Source organism: Colletotrichum orchidophilum, assembly GCF_001831195.1.
Source record: "Colletotrichum orchidophilum strain IMI 309357 chromosome Unknown Scaffold_275.1, whole genome shotgun sequence".
NCBI classification, from domain to species: domain Eukaryota; kingdom Fungi; phylum Ascomycota; class Sordariomycetes; order Glomerellales; family Glomerellaceae; genus Colletotrichum; species Colletotrichum orchidophilum.
Genome location: NW_019173231.1, coordinates 1 through 15862, shown reverse-complemented (window position 1 = coordinate 15862; position 15862 = coordinate 1). Strand labels below are relative to the sequence as shown.

The 15862-nt window shown below is 54.0% G+C and overlaps 4 protein-coding genes across 4 annotated transcripts; 3 read left to right on the top strand and 1 right to left on the bottom strand.

The window, feature by feature from the left end:
- Positions 1-376: 376 nt before the first annotated feature.
- Positions 377-1135, top strand: CORC01_14354 (uncharacterized protein; the record flags this gene model as incomplete). Its single annotated transcript, XM_022625965.1, has 2 exons — positions 377-395; positions 519-1135. The coding sequence occupies 2 exons, from the start codon at positions 377-379 to the stop codon at positions 1133-1135; spliced, it is 636 nt and encodes a 211-aa protein (XP_022467529.1).
- A 446-nt stretch (positions 1136-1581) lies between these two features.
- Positions 1582-2010, bottom strand: CORC01_14353 (uncharacterized protein; the record flags this gene model as incomplete). The annotated part of the gene is made up of 1 exon (XM_022625964.1): positions 1582-2010. One exon carries the CDS (start codon positions 2008-2010, stop codon positions 1582-1584), a length of 429 nt encoding a protein of 142 aa, XP_022467528.1.
- A 2578-nt stretch (positions 2011-4588) lies between these two features.
- CORC01_14352 (uncharacterized protein) lies at positions 4589-4987 on the top strand (the record flags this gene model as incomplete). The annotated part of the gene is made up of 2 exons (XM_022625963.1): positions 4589-4878; positions 4924-4987. Coding segments are annotated over 2 exons (354 nt in total), but the record flags the coding sequence as incomplete, so codon positions are not given.
- A 5515-nt stretch (positions 4988-10502) lies between these two features.
- Positions 10503-12749, top strand: CORC01_14351 (uncharacterized protein; the record flags this gene model as incomplete). The annotated part of the gene is made up of 7 exons (XM_022625962.1): positions 10503-10545; positions 10850-10972; positions 11080-11191; positions 11250-11454; positions 11506-11661; positions 11721-12172; positions 12224-12749. The coding sequence occupies 7 exons, from the start codon at positions 10503-10505 to the stop codon at positions 12747-12749; spliced, it is 1617 nt and encodes a 538-aa protein (XP_022467526.1).
- Between the last annotated feature and the right edge of the window lie 3113 nt (positions 12750-15862).

Sequence of the window (15862 nt, the reverse complement as noted above, 5' to 3'; positions counted from 1 at the left end):
GCATGGAAGCTTAAGGTAACCGTCCAGTAGGTTCTGACTCCAATCCTCCCCCCATCCGCGAGCTATGCTTCCCCTCACCTTCCATCCCCTCAGGTTTTCAATTTGTCCCGTCCCTTCCCCGCCCCCCGAAGTTGACCGAACTTGCGACACCGACGACTGCCTACCGTAGGCCACATCATCACGGCAGCCTCCATCCTTGCACCAAAAAACGAACCTCTCTCCAGCCGAAACCGCATCAGCAACCTCCACCCTCGATTCCCGAAATCCCCCGGTGGAATTCAACGATTCGCAGCCTCGCCTCATCGCCCTCTCTCCCCAATATCATCACAAAACAAAAAAAAAGTCTACAAGTCGACGCGCATAACACCCGCCCACCATGGCCACACAATACGAAGGTATACCAGCAAACATCTCACCTTTTGCTTCCTCCCCAAACCCAATGCACCCCCCTTCCCCCCTTTTTCCCGACAGCACAAACCAAGTCTCCAACCAAACAATGACTAACTCTCCAAACAAAGTCGAGCACAACATCAAGCCCGGGCCCTCAACCCAAGAAGGAACCCGCCGCATCGACATGTCCTCCTTCACCTCCTTCCTCTCAAACCTCACCACAACCGACTCCCATCACGCTGGTGCCGCCGCCGGCGGTGCCGCCCACCACAACAACCCCCACGCGATACCAACCCCCGTAGACGCAGCAGCCCTCTACAGCCTCCTCCAACAACAGTTCCAAACCCTCTTCTCTACCGCAGACCCAAACTCCCAAAACGCGGCCTTTCTCTCCTCCCTCGTCGAAGCCCTCGAGTCCGACATCGCCAGCCCACCCACCGAAATCCCAGGCGTCCCCCAAGAGTACCTCGACGCCCTCGACCGCGTCCCCGCAAAGGCCCTCAAGCAAAAGCCGGACGAGGCATGCCCCATTTGCGCCGAGAAATTCCTCGACGACAAGTACCCCCTCGTCGTCGAGCTCCCTTGCCACAGCAGCCACCGCTTCGACCTCGAGTGCGTGAGCCCCTGGCTGCGGAGTAAAGGCAGCTGTCCCATGTGCCGCAAGGACTTGACCAAGAAGAAGGAGCAGGTGGTTGTGCCAGACGACGACGAGGAGAATGAAGATCCTGATGGATTGTACGCGTAGGCTTGAGTATGATTCGGGGTGGGAACGGTCTAATTTGAGATGGAAAGCAAAGAGAAGGAGAGCATGGGGATGGACAACGTCGAGCAGAGGGTTGGGAGACAGGAGGCTGGGGAGAGGGGGATGGATATCTTGGAGTTTGATTGGAGTGGTTTGGCGTTGAGAGGGCTGCATTTGATATCCCCTTGCATTTTCATGGTGAATGAGAGGGGATGAATAGCAAGAGGCCGCTCAGGATGCGCCCTCGCATTTTCTCAACGGCCATGCAATTGAAGCCGAGACGAGAAGTCAACTCTCCCGGGCTTGATGCTGACGATAATAGTATATGCCATTCCACGCCTCCCTCACACCCTTCTCACATTTTCCATCCTTTCCATCCTCTCCCAGTTTGCATTACACTCTCAGCATGACCCAGAGTCATATTCTCATTCATGAAAAAGGACAGTTCCTCACGCTCTACCAGCCTTGGGCGCGCTCCCAGCACCACTGCTACTCCCCACCTTCCTCGTCTCCTTGCCGGCGCCCTCCTTTCCCGGGTTATCTCCCTGCGGCTTCGAAACAGCCTGGTTCGCGCCAGAGACGTCGAGCGTGCCGCTGTCCTCTTTCTTCTCTCCCTTGGGCTGCGTCGTCGACGGGTCAAACGCCTTCTTCTCGTGCGCCACCTCCGAATCGCGGCCCGTCCTGGTCCCCTCGTTAGAGCTGGGGTTCAGGGACTCGCGGTCCTGGGTGTCCTTATACGCGAGCCTCCTCGCCGCCGATCCGGTGAGTGTGCGCCGCGTTGCGGTCATGGGGATTGAAGTAGCTCGGAATGGCGTGCGGGCGACGGCGGCGGCGGCCGCTGCACGGAGGTTGAGGGAGCGGAGAGCTTGGGATGCCATGGTTTTGGTTACGGGTGATGTTGTATGCTGTTGGCTGGACGGTAATGATGGGCTTTAGGGCTTCGTCTTTCTTGGCGTAGAATTGCAATACCAATTGAAAGCTCAGGTCCTGTCTGATAATAACAACCTTTGTAGATTTTAGGAAAAATTAGTTACATTTACGACTTAGGTGGTGACGAGAGAATCTACGTCAAGATGCTCTCCTTTGGAACCGTGACGTCATCTATACGTATAACCATACCATACAGATGCGACTTTGGCCACTTGCGGCTTACCCCGGATTACCATCGCTGGTCATTCTTATTTTCACTACTTGCAAGCTAAGCCTGCTCACTCTGACTGTAATAGTAGCGAAGAGTGGCATGCGGACACCAGGCAATTGATCCAATGCTCCTGCGAGTTAGCTTCAACACACCTTTAGATAGCTATCAATTAGGTTTTCCAGTGAGCCCAACAAGACCTTTTCGCATGACATCGCGCCACCAGCAACTCAATGTTGGCTGCTGAATCAACGACAATCGATGCCTTGCCAAGCGGTTGCACTTCTCCGTTTTGTCGAAATGATCCAGGGTCTTGCGCCGCCTAGTGTTTACGGCCGAGTTAACGAGTTAACCAAATGGCGGTTTCTGGACAACGCCGCATTCGGGGATGGTTTGGACGCCACGCGAAGAAGAGAAGGTTTGCCTTTGTCAAATCGTTTCGATTTCGGTCCAATCCGGCCGAGAAATGTCATTGGAAAGACGCGTATACGTCTACGGACATCGAGGAAGGCCTAGGCGGTTCATTATTGGCCTCGGGGCAGCGAAGCCGACTTGTGCCTGGCCTGCATGCCGGCGAGATATTCTGATCGATAGAGTGCGGCGTGCTCCTCCGTGTATGTTCTTGGACCCTGGTTTTGCTAAATGCCCTTGCTCGTCAACTTCAATCTCGGAGACCGCTTTACAAGATCGCCTAACGTGTAACAAGGGCTTGTCAGCTGTCGGGAGTTGCTGGTCAACTGGCCCTGCAGGTTCCTGGCAAAAACCTGGTTATCTCTCCTTGAACTCTGAAGCTGTAGATCTCGGCCGAAGCGACGCTTGAGCTTAGCTGTGCTTGATTCGTTGGATTTATCGGGTGGCGCGGGATGGCAGCATGACAGTTCCGAAGACAGTCGGCCAACGGACTTGCATCATTTCAGAGGTCAACGTTACCACGTCTGCCAATTCCGAGACTGGGTTTTCGGAGTGCCCATTGCTTTGGGTCCCTATTCCTCCTCATGAAGACCAAGCCACGATCATTTGCGCCTCCCCCAGGAACGATCTCAACAATGCCCAAAACCAGGCCATTTCTTACAATGTCCCATGTTCTCCTTGACATTTGGCACTCGATGAGACAGCTGCTCATGTGTGATCCCAGCTGAGCAGAAAAAGAGGGCAGTACAGCGCCGATATTGGCGCCTGTAGAATGAAGTTGCACACAACGATGACTGTCAACCATTTCCAGGTCAAGCGTTATGCTGATTAACGCTATGCCACACAGACTGAAATGAGACCTGCGGTCGGGGTCCTGTTGGTCAATTCATCCAAGGGGTATCTCGCGGCACATGGCGTAAGATGACCACATGCAGTCCTGCAGCAAGCAACGCCGCCCGTCCTGATGCCTTGTGGCCTTGTGGCCGCCGGCTGGCCGGCAAGAGCCGAGAGAGATAATAGGTATGCGCTGCCAAGTTCGTGTCCATGCAGCAAGTTGACATGGTTCCCACGTTAGCTAGCTAAGCTCGAGTTCAATTTCAAACAAGCATTCTAGACAGTAGTCTTTGGTTGGAATGTAAGCAGGGGATCGCGCATGACACTCTCTGCTTCTCGACGGGGGACTCGGAAGGGAGGCCAACCCCGACCGGCCGTTTGCATGATATAATCCAGTCCGATCATGGTGCCCCATTTGCCGCCATTCATTGTTGCGTCTGCGGGAGCTGGCAATCCTACATCTGCGCATCTGTTCCGGCTCGCTACAGTAACCAATGCAACGTCGAGGGTCGTGCTGGCGGACTCGTGTTTGAAGGTTTTCACATGACTTCCGAGTATCAGCAGCAGCGCCCCCGTTTCAAAAATGGAAGGTGGGCAAGCTTAAATATAGTGAATACGGAGTTAGTTTAAAATGAGGCTCCTGGTAGACGCGTCGAGATGTCAAAATTCGATATGACCCATGCATGCAGCGTGTCATGGAACTCGCGGGGCTTCGTTGGGCCCCGCTTATGGAGCCTGCCAGACTAGGTAAAGGGGGCCGACTTTCGCGGTAGTACGAATATTATTTTGGGTTTGAATGTGATCTGCGGGATCAGCAGCGTTTAGAAGCGAAGGCTGCGGTGTAGAGTCCACCGCGACGTTATTGCAGGCGGAGAGTACTCAGGTGAGCCGTGACAGCAGAAGGTCTGCCTGGCTGCCAGCGTGTCATCAGCTGTCATTTGTCAATGGCGAATAAAAGGGGGGCTAGGGGATCGCGTTGCGTGTTTGACACGGAGATGACCGGTGATGGATGTTCGTGGGTAGGCTCCTCCAGTTGGAACTTCTGAAACGGAACCTGCAGATTTTCGGATGATCTTTGGGGTCGGCATTCCGCATATTGCGCATATTGCAACTTCCATGCGTCTGTTTGTGACATCTTTGTCATTCGGGACTGCGTATATTCGAGATTTGAACCACCAAAAACTTGTCTCTTTCGGGTTACCGTCGGTTGCAAAGGGTGGCTTTTTCTCTCCTTATTTTTGGATATTTCAACATGTGCATGTTTGACATGCATGACCGGGCGCAGCGCTGAACGGAAAGGCTGTCTGGTTTTGTCTTTTCCTCCGACAGCGGTTTCCATCGCAGACGCAGCAGCATATCGAGGCTGACGTCCCGTCCTCACAGGGTCCTGTCGGGACCCGCGTGGCACAGTGGAGGGCTGGTGGGAAAGAGACGAGTCGCTAATCTGGGACGGTAGGAAATCTAAGGGGTAGAATTCTTCCAGAAGGCCGCACAATGTTCCTGTTCCATGGGACCACATGGGCTCAATGTCTCGGATTGATCCAGCCCCGCGCTTCGCTGCAAGGGTGGGACTACCGTCCATCTGTCGATGGCGAGGGCGAAGGCGAGACGCAAGCCATTGGTATTCAAGAGATACGTAAGATTTTTACTTTCGAGTATTTGGTGGCGTACAGACAATATAGCGGCCGAGGAAATCCATCAACAAGTCGAACAGCCGTACCTCGGGACCCGTACCACGCACGAGCTTTCATGGCTCAGTGTCGGTGCCGATGGGGCCTAGTTACGCAGCCAGGCGCGCCGATGGGGAAAACATTTCTTGCAGGGTTGGTCCGGGCCCCGAGTCGTAGAATGTCGGGTTTGTCACCCCTGAAGGAAACTAGACGTCGGAGTACGGTGACGCATGAGCGCGGCGTTTTCGACGAGGCTCCATGATACGATATCCTGGGCCAATCCAGGGCAGTATTGGACCGCAAGAACAGAATCGACAAGAGTTGTCTCGGTTGCTTTGTCGTGACCGGCAATTTAGTCAGTCAGACTTGCGGCAGAACGGTCTAAGAAAGATTGCGGGAGGTGGGATACGTCTGCACATTCTTCGCACGTGGCTGGCAAGGATGCCACATTGAGCTGTTGCCGCCTACATATTAACCTGTCCTGAAAGCGGCAACGCTACTATGCGCCGCCCGTTTGCAGGGCGGGATGCAGTTGGCTATGGTAGCATCCGTGTTTTCTGTGTCAGCTTTTGTGGACGTAGGAATGCGAGAATGCGCTAGTTTGACGCTTGGTTTGCATGCTTCCTGGGTTGTTGGTTCCCAGCACTGCGTTTTCGTGTCAATAGTGGTGGATCTGACTAGATGGATCGTTAATTCAAGCATGCAAGTGCTCATGAACAGTTTCGACGTCCGGTGACTTGCGTTCCTGCGGATAGACACCGAGGTATACCCCTCTAGGCTGGTCTTCAACGCCCGGTAGCTCGGCGACGCCCATGACGAATGGCACGGATATGCTGCACTAGATTGTCGAGGGTAGCTAAGAAAAACCGAGGTGGGCCCAATCAGAAAAGCCAACACGGTATGGCAAGGTAGGCTGGTGAACAAGCTGCTCGGAAGACTCGGCCGGCGAGTAGGCCCAGGTCCGTTCGAGGCCCGGGGCAATTCATCGGCGGTTGGCCTCGTGGCGGCGGCACCTCAGTCTGAGCGGGGGGCATGGACGCCGCGTGCGTCTCGCCCTCTTGTCATGGCTGGTGGTCGCTGCAGCTGGCAAGGCTCGCCAAAGTCGAACGAGGTGCTGCGGGCTGAGGCAAGAATTGACTTCTTCCGATGTCTAGCTCGTGCCTTGTACTTTGTCGTTCTTGAGACCTTTTGCCACGATTCATTGTTGCCCAGAGTGGCAGAGCGTGAGACCCGGCAGTCGACGGTCCAAGGTACGGATAGATGTGGAGGGTTTTGCAGACACCGAAAGAGATTAGAAATTCTATCAAAGTCGAGGCTGCAGGTTCAGTTGAAGCTTGAGACCTGTTCAATGTTCGTTCGAGCTGCTCGTTTCAAGTCGCGAGTCTTGAGCCCATTGTTGCCGGAAGAACAGCTTCAGAGTTTGATTGAACCCCGGCGCTGACACAGAAAAGAGACGGATACTTCCATGTGTGTAGTCGATACCGTGGGGCAAACACTCCTCTGCGACTGTCCGAGGAAATATCGGTCAGATGGTGCAATTGCGAGAGGGCGTACGGATACCTTAGCTTGTAATGAAGTAGGTAGGTATCCGTAGTCAGCATCAATTGGGAAAGAAGGAGCAATCGTCTCCCCCCGCTACCTGACTGAACGTGGCAATGGAGTGGGTAAAGGTACTTGGCACAGACGGGAGTATGAGCATGCACATGAGGAGGTTCCTCGTCGGAAGGTGCAGTCCAACCCATTTTGGCGATAGGTGCACGCTCCTCGGAGGGTCTTGGGACGCTCAATAAAGTGACAATTTAGGCCCGTCGTGCCATGTCAGTAGGCTTCCAGAGCGCAGACGCCATTCAGTGGAAGTTTGCACCGGACGAGCTGCTTCTGGTGCCGACCTGGTGGACAGCTCCTCCCTGGTTCATCCTCTAGTCTCCTCAATGCGGGCACTCCGGACCAATGACACGACGCCAATCCCAGGGACACACGGCAGCTCACGTATACTTGGCCGGATGTATTCGCACAATGGAAGCACAGCATTCAGATGTATCCGTACCTAAGCTCCAATATCACCTTTCTTTTGTGCCCGCGTAGAGACCGAGGCCCGGAAGCGCCTCTTCAAAGTTTGGGGACCTTCGAATCTAATCAAAGGCACAAAGTCGTATCCGGTTGATTACACTGGGCAGCCGCGTCACAAAAGCAAAAAAGAAACGGCCCCGGTTGATATCGGCGACAAGGGAAGAAACAAACGGTCGCCTGTTACAGGTTTCCATCCGATGGGCCCTTTTTCCTTTGCTCGTGTGCTCTCCTGCCGACATCACTGCCACCACCGCCGCAATGTGGCTTGATAGGACGAAATGGCACTCTTCTCAAATCCCGATTCAATGGCGCCCAGAACTAGTGTAGAACCAGTGTAGAACCAGTAGCGGTGACTGTATTTTCCGCGTTTGCTCGTTTCTGGAAAGCTCTTCGTCGTCTTCTCGACCAGAACCATCCAAATCCTGACGCCGCTTCATCACTTCTTCTTCTTCTTCCCGGGGCAAGTTTTGCTTGCTTGTTTGCTAACCGCGCTTCCACTTGCTGTTCAGGCCAGGCTTCCGCTGGCATTCTTCGCGTCGTGGGCGCCTGTCTGTCGTTGCTTCTTCCCAGAGACTCTCGGATTCTCTAACCTGGGGAACTAGCCGTTTCTCGCAAGGGCCCGTCTCTGCCCTGTCCTGCCTTGCAGTGTCACTGAGGAATGGCACGGTACCAAGGCATGTATCCGTACATGCGGTGTAATGTGGGGGAAAGAGGCAGACAGACAGAGAGTATCCTAAGAGCATCGAAAAAAGAAAGGAACAAACAGCAGGATCAGGGTATCTCGGTTTGCTGCAGGAGGTCGTGTTGCTTTGCTGCTTACTAGCATCATCCCATCGTGTACTACGTGTGCTCTCTGGCTGAGGAGCAAACGGGAGTCTCTCTCTTCTGGGCCTGGAAGGCTGGAGGCTGGCAATCTGGGTCTCACTTCTCTCAGAGAGACTGAACCATCTCCGTCGGTCCATGATCCCTGCTTCGTTGCACAAGCCTGTCGGTTCCCACTTTGGCTCCCACTCCGACTCCCACGTCCATTCCCATTGTGTTTTCCCCCTGCTTTTCGCAAAGCAACTCGCCCACCCACCTCCCACTTTGCAATTCCAAGGCACGAATATCCGTGGACAACGTGAGAGAAATGGACTAGAGATTGAGAGGGTGCGAGGTGCGAGGTACCGCTGTACCTACTCTAGCAAGCATCAAATGTACGTTGTCCGCACATGCTAACTGAGAAGGAACCTCACCCGACGGCGTCGGCACGCTATCATGAAGCAACCTCAAGGCTCAAGCAAACGCAAGCTCGCACTAAGCTGACCTAACCTTACTAGACCTACGTTACCGATCCGATCCTGCGTCCATCCTGGCCGGCGTCTTGCGTTCCTTTTTCTTGCCATGCAGAGGTGGGAATCCGTAGGTAGGGACATACGATATTGTTAGTAGGTCCTAGCGGCGGAGAAAATAGCCTCGGCGCCGTAAAGTGAGCCCCAAAAGGAAGCACGACTTCAACGCCGGGAAACCAATCCACATGGCAACGCGGACTGGCTTTGCGTCCATTGCCCACAGACGCGAGACGAGGAGAAGAGAGGTGACCAAGTCCACGTCGCCGCCGACACTACGGCCGGTGTTCTTTTGGACAAGGTCAGATAAGTACTACGGTATCGTATTTTCACATCAAGAAGATGCCGCAGACGTTTGGTTCATTAACAGCAGTGTCTCGCCCACACCTGGTTGACGGCAGGCACCAGCACGGCAGGTATCTACCTCATCGCGGTAGATGCGGTAAGGTTATGTGGATGGTACACCCTGCCTTTTTGCCTTACTTTTCTATTCCACTGGGCTGGCCAGCCCAGCCTGGTCTGGCCTTCACCGCAAGGTAGACTCGGCACATCTGCTACTGTGGCATACTATCAGTACACCCCCACCGGGAGTCAGTGCTCAGGGCGGCTTTGGATTTACAACAGGACAGGACAACGACGTGGCTGCTTGCTGGGTAGCTCTTTTCTTTCTCTCTACCTCTTCTTTCATGTTGCCGGCGGCGGTTAACTCTTCTGAGGCAACCTGGCCCAGCTCAGGTGCCTTGCCTTGCCTTGCCGTGCCTTCTCTTCCCCCCCTGAAGTAACCAGATGAAGTTACAATAGGGATGTGCGAGATAGGAAAGGTGCACATGCTGCTAATGAATTGGTGCTGCCGCGTGCCAAATACCTTGGTCTAGTAGAGAACCCGAGGAGAAAGAGACGGAATCTCCTGCTCTGTTCCCCCCCCGTCGTGAACAGATCCAGCCCTGGTCTCGGGGGAACAACGAAGAAAGACGAAAAGTAGCAAGAGCCTACTTTCTTTTCATCTTCGGCCTCTCTGGGTCTACTCTGCTCTGCTCTGATCCGAGTCCGTTCAAGCGTCCTCGTCCGGTCAATACAGATGACTTGATAGAGATACGGATAATACCATCCCGCCCCATTTCAGCAATCGGAACGCAAGCCTTACAAGATACATCACCTAAGAGGCATAGCACAGTATCCGGCGCACCTTTCTGCCGTGCTCCTGGTAGGTACTTTGCTGTACCTTACTTTTGGCCGTGGACCCTGGTCTCCCGTCTCCCTCTCCCTCCCTCCCTCCCTTCCTCTCTCTCTCTTTTGGGGACCCTCGCCTGGCCTATCCTCCCCTCCGACCCCCCTTCCCCTCCCAATCATTCATTCAATCCTAAGGTATCCCATCCCATCCTATCCCCCTTCCCTTCTATGTCCCTCCCCCCCCTTCTGCTGCAGCAAGTTCCCTCGGGCGGCGCTCTTCTTTATTTTCCATTGTCTGCAAGGTATTGATTAGTAACTTGGAAAGAGAGGCAACACCACAGTGCAGAGTACCGCAGTACGGATACCTACCGCAGTACTATTTCTCCGATTTTGACACCGTCATTCGAGGCAACTGGCCCTCTATCCTCCCTCCCACCCCTGTCACCCCGTGCCAGCTGACTGCAACGGACTCCACTCCTATCTATGTGCCTCCATTTCTGTGACCGGCGCTCGTTCTCTTGCCTCTCTCTCTTGCTCCTTGCCATTTTGTTCCTCTCGTTTTACGCATCTGCCCAGAATTCCCATTTACCGTCCGCCCTCCTCTCCGCGTTCTCTCTTCCTTCGTCCCAAAAATATTCACCGCCCCCCATTTGGATCATGGTGCGCTCGAGTCGTCACTTTTTCCCGTAAGATCGATCCAACAAAGTGCAGACGTGTGAGAGGCCATTGAAGACGACTGCACCGTCGAAATGGGCAACAGCCAGGGCAAGCCCATCGACTTGGATGGCGAAGGTATGTCTCGAACACCTCCCCTCGCTGGATTCATTGCATAGCACAACCGACACGGGAAACCACCACAACCACCAATACATACATACACACACTCATACACACGTACACACGCATGTCCACCGCCAACGCAACTACCGACAACACATTGGCTGCCTGCTGCTCCTGCTGCTGCTGCTGCATCGCACCGCGCAGTCTGGTGCTCATCTCGCCTCATCCCCCCACCATCACCACCACCGCCGCCATCGCTAACACAATTGCTCCATCTCCCGTTGCTAAGCTAATCTTCATCCTTCCCGCCATTTAGTCAACCTCAACCATTTCCGTCTGCTGCGAGTAGTTGGCCGAGGCGCCTTTGGCAAAGTGCGCATCGTCGAGAGAAAAGACACCAATTTGTCTTTCGCCCTGAAATACATCCGGAAAGATGAAGGTACACGCCACCCCGCTGCTCCCCGCCTCGCTGTGCCCTCTCCAATCCAAGTGCGATGCACAACCTCCTTCTCTGTTTCAATGCTGATTTCGGGTCCTTGGGAATAGTCGTACGATCCGAGAGTGTGCGAAACATCATACGCGAGCGCCGGATGCTCGAGCACGTGAATCACCCGTTCATTTGCAACTTGCGATACAGTTTCCAAGATATCGAATACATGTGGGATCAAGCTTTTGCCGGCCACGCTTGATGCATATAACTGACGCAATTCGTCTAGGTATCTGGTTGTTGATCTGATGAGCGGAGGTGATCTACGATTCCACATCTCGAGAAAGACCTTCACCGAAGACGCAGTGCGGTTCTGGATTGCCGAGTTAGGATGTGCACTCCGCTATATTCACAGTCAAAACATTATACATCGCGATGTGAAACCCGACAATGTCCTGCTTGACGCTGATGGACATGTGCATTTGACTGACTTTGTAAGTTTTATGGAAACGTTGCCTAGCATGACCAAATGCTGATCGAGTCAGAATGTCGCCTCCGATATCATCCCCGGCAAGGTTTTGTCAAGCAAATCGGGTACACTGGCCTATCTCGCTCCTGAAGTGTACGCTGGCAAGGGCTACGATGTTCGTGCAGATTGGTGGTCGCTCGGTGTCCTATTCTACGAATGCATATACAACAAGGTAGGTCAATTCCTCTTTGTGAATGCACCGCTGGCTTGATAACTGACAGCTCCCCACAGAGGCCATTTGACGGCAACTCGGAGAGCACCCTGAGCCAGCAAATCCAACTCGCTAACCCGAAATACCCCATCACTTCGCCACCTGTCAGCCTACCCTGTTTATACGCCATCCGTGATGCCTTGGACTCGAACCGTGACCACCGAATGGGGGCGACATGGGAGAGTTTTACTAAGCATGAATTTTTCATGATGATCGACTTTGAGGCATTGGAGCGGAAGGAGATTGAGCCTGTCTTTGTTCCGGCCGCGGACAAGACAAACTTTGATGCTACGTACGACCTCGAGGAATTACTCTTGGAGGAAGCTCCCCTGGAAGCGCGGGCTAGACGACAGAAGCCCCGTGAGCGGTTAAAGGAAGACGCATCGGACAAGGAGATCCGCGAGGACGAACTTTACCGCATGATTGAAAACGACTTCCGCCCATTCGATTACACGCTGGCTGCATACAAAAAGTAAGATACGGAAATTTCTAAAAGGACCTATGCACGTGCTAACGGTAGCAGAATCACTGGCCAAGGTGATGGGAGCGGATACGTCAATGGCGATATGGTGATTATGAACCAACCCCAGGCTTTGACCACCGACGAGGCCACACCGGCAGCCATGGCTGCGAATGGAAGGAGACCAATCCCACCCCCGGCACCGTTACGGAAGAGTTCAAGCTTGGAGAGGCGCCCGGGCAGTAGTCAATCGGGTGTTCCCCGCCGCCCAGTATCTAAGCCGCCTCCGATACCGAATTACCCTAGCGAATATTCTAATCAGCGAGCGGCACCGCCAGCTGCAGGGAAGAGGGTCACCAGCCCAACAGGTGGCATGCAGGTTACGCTGGACGGTGGCGGCAGCTGGTCTGATCTCGCCCGGCAGGATGCCACGCTGCCGACAGACGCCAACGCCATCAGCGAGGGTAAATCTGAAAGCTCAAGCGGCGTATTTGGCTTCCTTCGGGGTAAGAAAGGAAGGGGTCACAGCCCCAAGCCAAAGGAGAGGGGAGTGCTGGGCAAAGAAGGTGCGAGACAGGTCATTGGATAGAAGACAAATCGTGGTCCTGGGAAGAGTTGGAAAGACGCACAGGGAGAGGTGATGGATCGATACCCGAGGAAATTCAGCAAAACACGAAGGAATCGCCGAACCACGCCAACCCGAAGACGCGCTGTGACAAGCTTGAGGACGGCTAGATCGTAGCATCCCAGCGACTGATTCTAGAGCCAGTGTGCCTACCATTAGCAGGGTTGCACTGTGGCGGTTTCGTTGGGAACAGACTGCGACGCCGAGGTGGGCAGAGATTGGAGGAGGCCGGCCCGGGCTGTCTTGCACAAAAGATTGTGAGGCCGTCATCGACCGAGAAGACGATGGCAGTCAGCATGCTTCTCACGACGAGTCAGGATCCATCTGTCAAGGTCGTGGCCGAGGAGAGACGAAGTTTAGGCCAGCATTTTCACCTAGCTAATGGCAAAATCTAGAAGGACGATTCCGACGGGGCGGTAACCAATTCACGAAGCATCAGGTGGGGCGCAGTATAAACTAGCGGAGAGAGATAGGTCAGACCATCAAGAATATACCCTTTTTAATAACATTCTACTTGTGCAAGCACCTGGGGGAAGCTTGCCCGTGGGCGAATGTTGCAGTGTGTTGTGCATGACCCTCGAGCCGCCAGTTCCATAGGCTGTATGGCTGTCTCCCCGATGACCCAAAGATCCGGAGCCTCTTTTCCCTCCCTCGCGGACATAGTTCGTACCTAAGGAGAACAGGAGAGACAATGGAGGTCGTTGAGGTCTACGGCACGTCAAGACGGGGGGGGTTGGATGACGTTGGATGATTGGAGCAAGTGCAGCCCCAGTTCCCGGGCTCGTCATTGGCCATCTGCATGCTGCAACCGGTAGTCTGTCCTGGGACTTGGGAGGACCGCAGATCCTCCTCTTTCTCCTCTTTGCGTCCCATACCACACACACAAACACCCACCCCCCTCTTTCCAAGGTTTTCCCTTTTGATGGCCACGCAGCAAAGCTTCGTAGGGGTTTGGGGGTTGACAGGCTACCTACCCAGAAGATTGGACCAGTGCAGAGTCATGCCCCTTTGATGGAGATGGGATGCACGACGCACCTCTGTTGCTTTCCAAGTGCCGAGGGCATGCCGTCTTGGCGACCGACAGGGCGGACTACAGGGGGGGTGTGGTAGCGTACTAGGTAGTCAAGAAGGGAAGTCGGAGGAAGCGTCAGCTAGGTTGGAAGAGAGAACTTGCGGAGACAGCAAGATGCAGCAGGGGGGTTTTGCGGGTAGGGGATTTGGACATGGGAATTAACTTGGCGGGCTTGACGAAGGTGAGGAGAGGGTGGTGGCGATGATGGTGGAAAGGGAACCCGATAGCTCCAGCTCTGGCTCTAAGGTAGCTCTAGCTCTAGCTCTGAAATCCCGGGGTCCACATTCGATATGACCCGATGTTTTGTTTGATAAGATGGCAGTACGGATACTGTCCACTGCCTTACATTGGCATCGCGTGTCAAAAAGTCCCCAAGTAACCGCGAATGACCAAGCAGGTATGTCAGTACTGGTATTCTTTGGGGGAGTCTTTGCCCCTCCCAAAATAAAAAAAGTCTCTGCCACTATATCTGCAAAAAAGTGTAACTAACTATCCGTACATTGGCTACCTTTTTACTGGGTTGCTATCAGTCGGGGGTTTCCCATTCCTGGGGTGGTAGATAATAGAAAACCCCCCCGTACCAGGCATTTACACGGATATGCCACGACAACAAAGGGTACGTACGGATATACCGGGTCACAATCAAAATTTCAAAGGCCCATTGGACTTGTAATTCCATTGTGACCTCGGCGGTACAAGGCGCACGGAACGGGGCATGCGCTAATTGAACAGGGCCCTTCCCCGGCCCCTAGAGAGCTTTATACGGCAACACGATGTCTTTTTTTGATTCGGGAATGCGTTGTGCCATGTAGTGTATGCGGCTGTCACGATATACACCGCTCATCCATCGGCTTCTCCACCCCCTCCCTGCTTTGACTTGTCTTTTATCTATTCTTCCTGGACATACCAGTAGTGTGTGTGAGCGTGTTTCCCCCCCCCCCCCCCCCCCCCCCTTTTTCCCGTCTTGTGCCTGCCACCAATGCGGGCCACACCTTCTCTCGTGATCCACCCCCCCCCCCCCCCCTCCCCCTCTTTACTTAATGGATACGGTCGGAACACAACGAGATGAGCTCCGACCCAGTCCCCCCCCCCCCCCCCCCTCAGCTTTTACTGGCTTTTGGGCATCAACCTAAATGGGATCCAGCTTTCATAGTGTATACCCTGCAAGTCCAAGCTTGAGGATCGGGGGAACCGGGGGGATGGGTAAGTGAAGAGAGAGGGGGAAAGCCAAAGTCCACGTGCCGTTCTTGCCATTTTGCCTTCCTACATCACCCCATCGGACCATGGCACCATTTAAACGTGCGTGCACGTCTCTCTTTCTCTCTCTCTCTCTCTCTGTGCCTTACCGATGTCCTCGTCCTCCTTTGGTAAGGTATCCGTTATGCTTTGTCTTCTCGGCCCCTCCGCCCCCGCCAACCCAGACTCTCAACTGGTGGGTAAGACGGAAGGGTGGCAGACGGGGCCGGGGGGGCATTAAATGGGTGAGAGAGAGAAAAAGGGCAAAAAGGAGGATGGCGAGGAAAGAGAGATAGATGGGTCTTTTGCATCTTGTTGCTCAAACCGCCCCGCTCACCGGCACCTGGTAGATCCAACTCAGTCTCAAAGTAGGTACTTGACGACAATGTTGATGATAGCCATATTCTGTAGAAGGAAAAAGAAAACCCCGCGGGGAGATAGGGCGGAGAGAGAGGAGGGGGTAGGGGAAATTCATTCATGAGACGAAGAAAGATTAATAATGGGAAAAAAAAAAACCACCCCAAGATACGGTTCGCAAAATGGTCCTCGCTCAAGAACGAGGGGCTTTCTCGACGAGCCTCTCTCTCTCTACCACCATATCGAACAGGGCTGGGCTGTCTTTTTGCCCAGACTAGCTACTATCTACACCTCCACCGGGGTTTCATACGTTAGCGCAGTGAATTGACAGGGAGGTCCACTGCAAGTACTAATTCTATCTTCTTCGCCTAATTTCTATGGCCAATCCAGAAATAGTACTTCCGATTCTAAA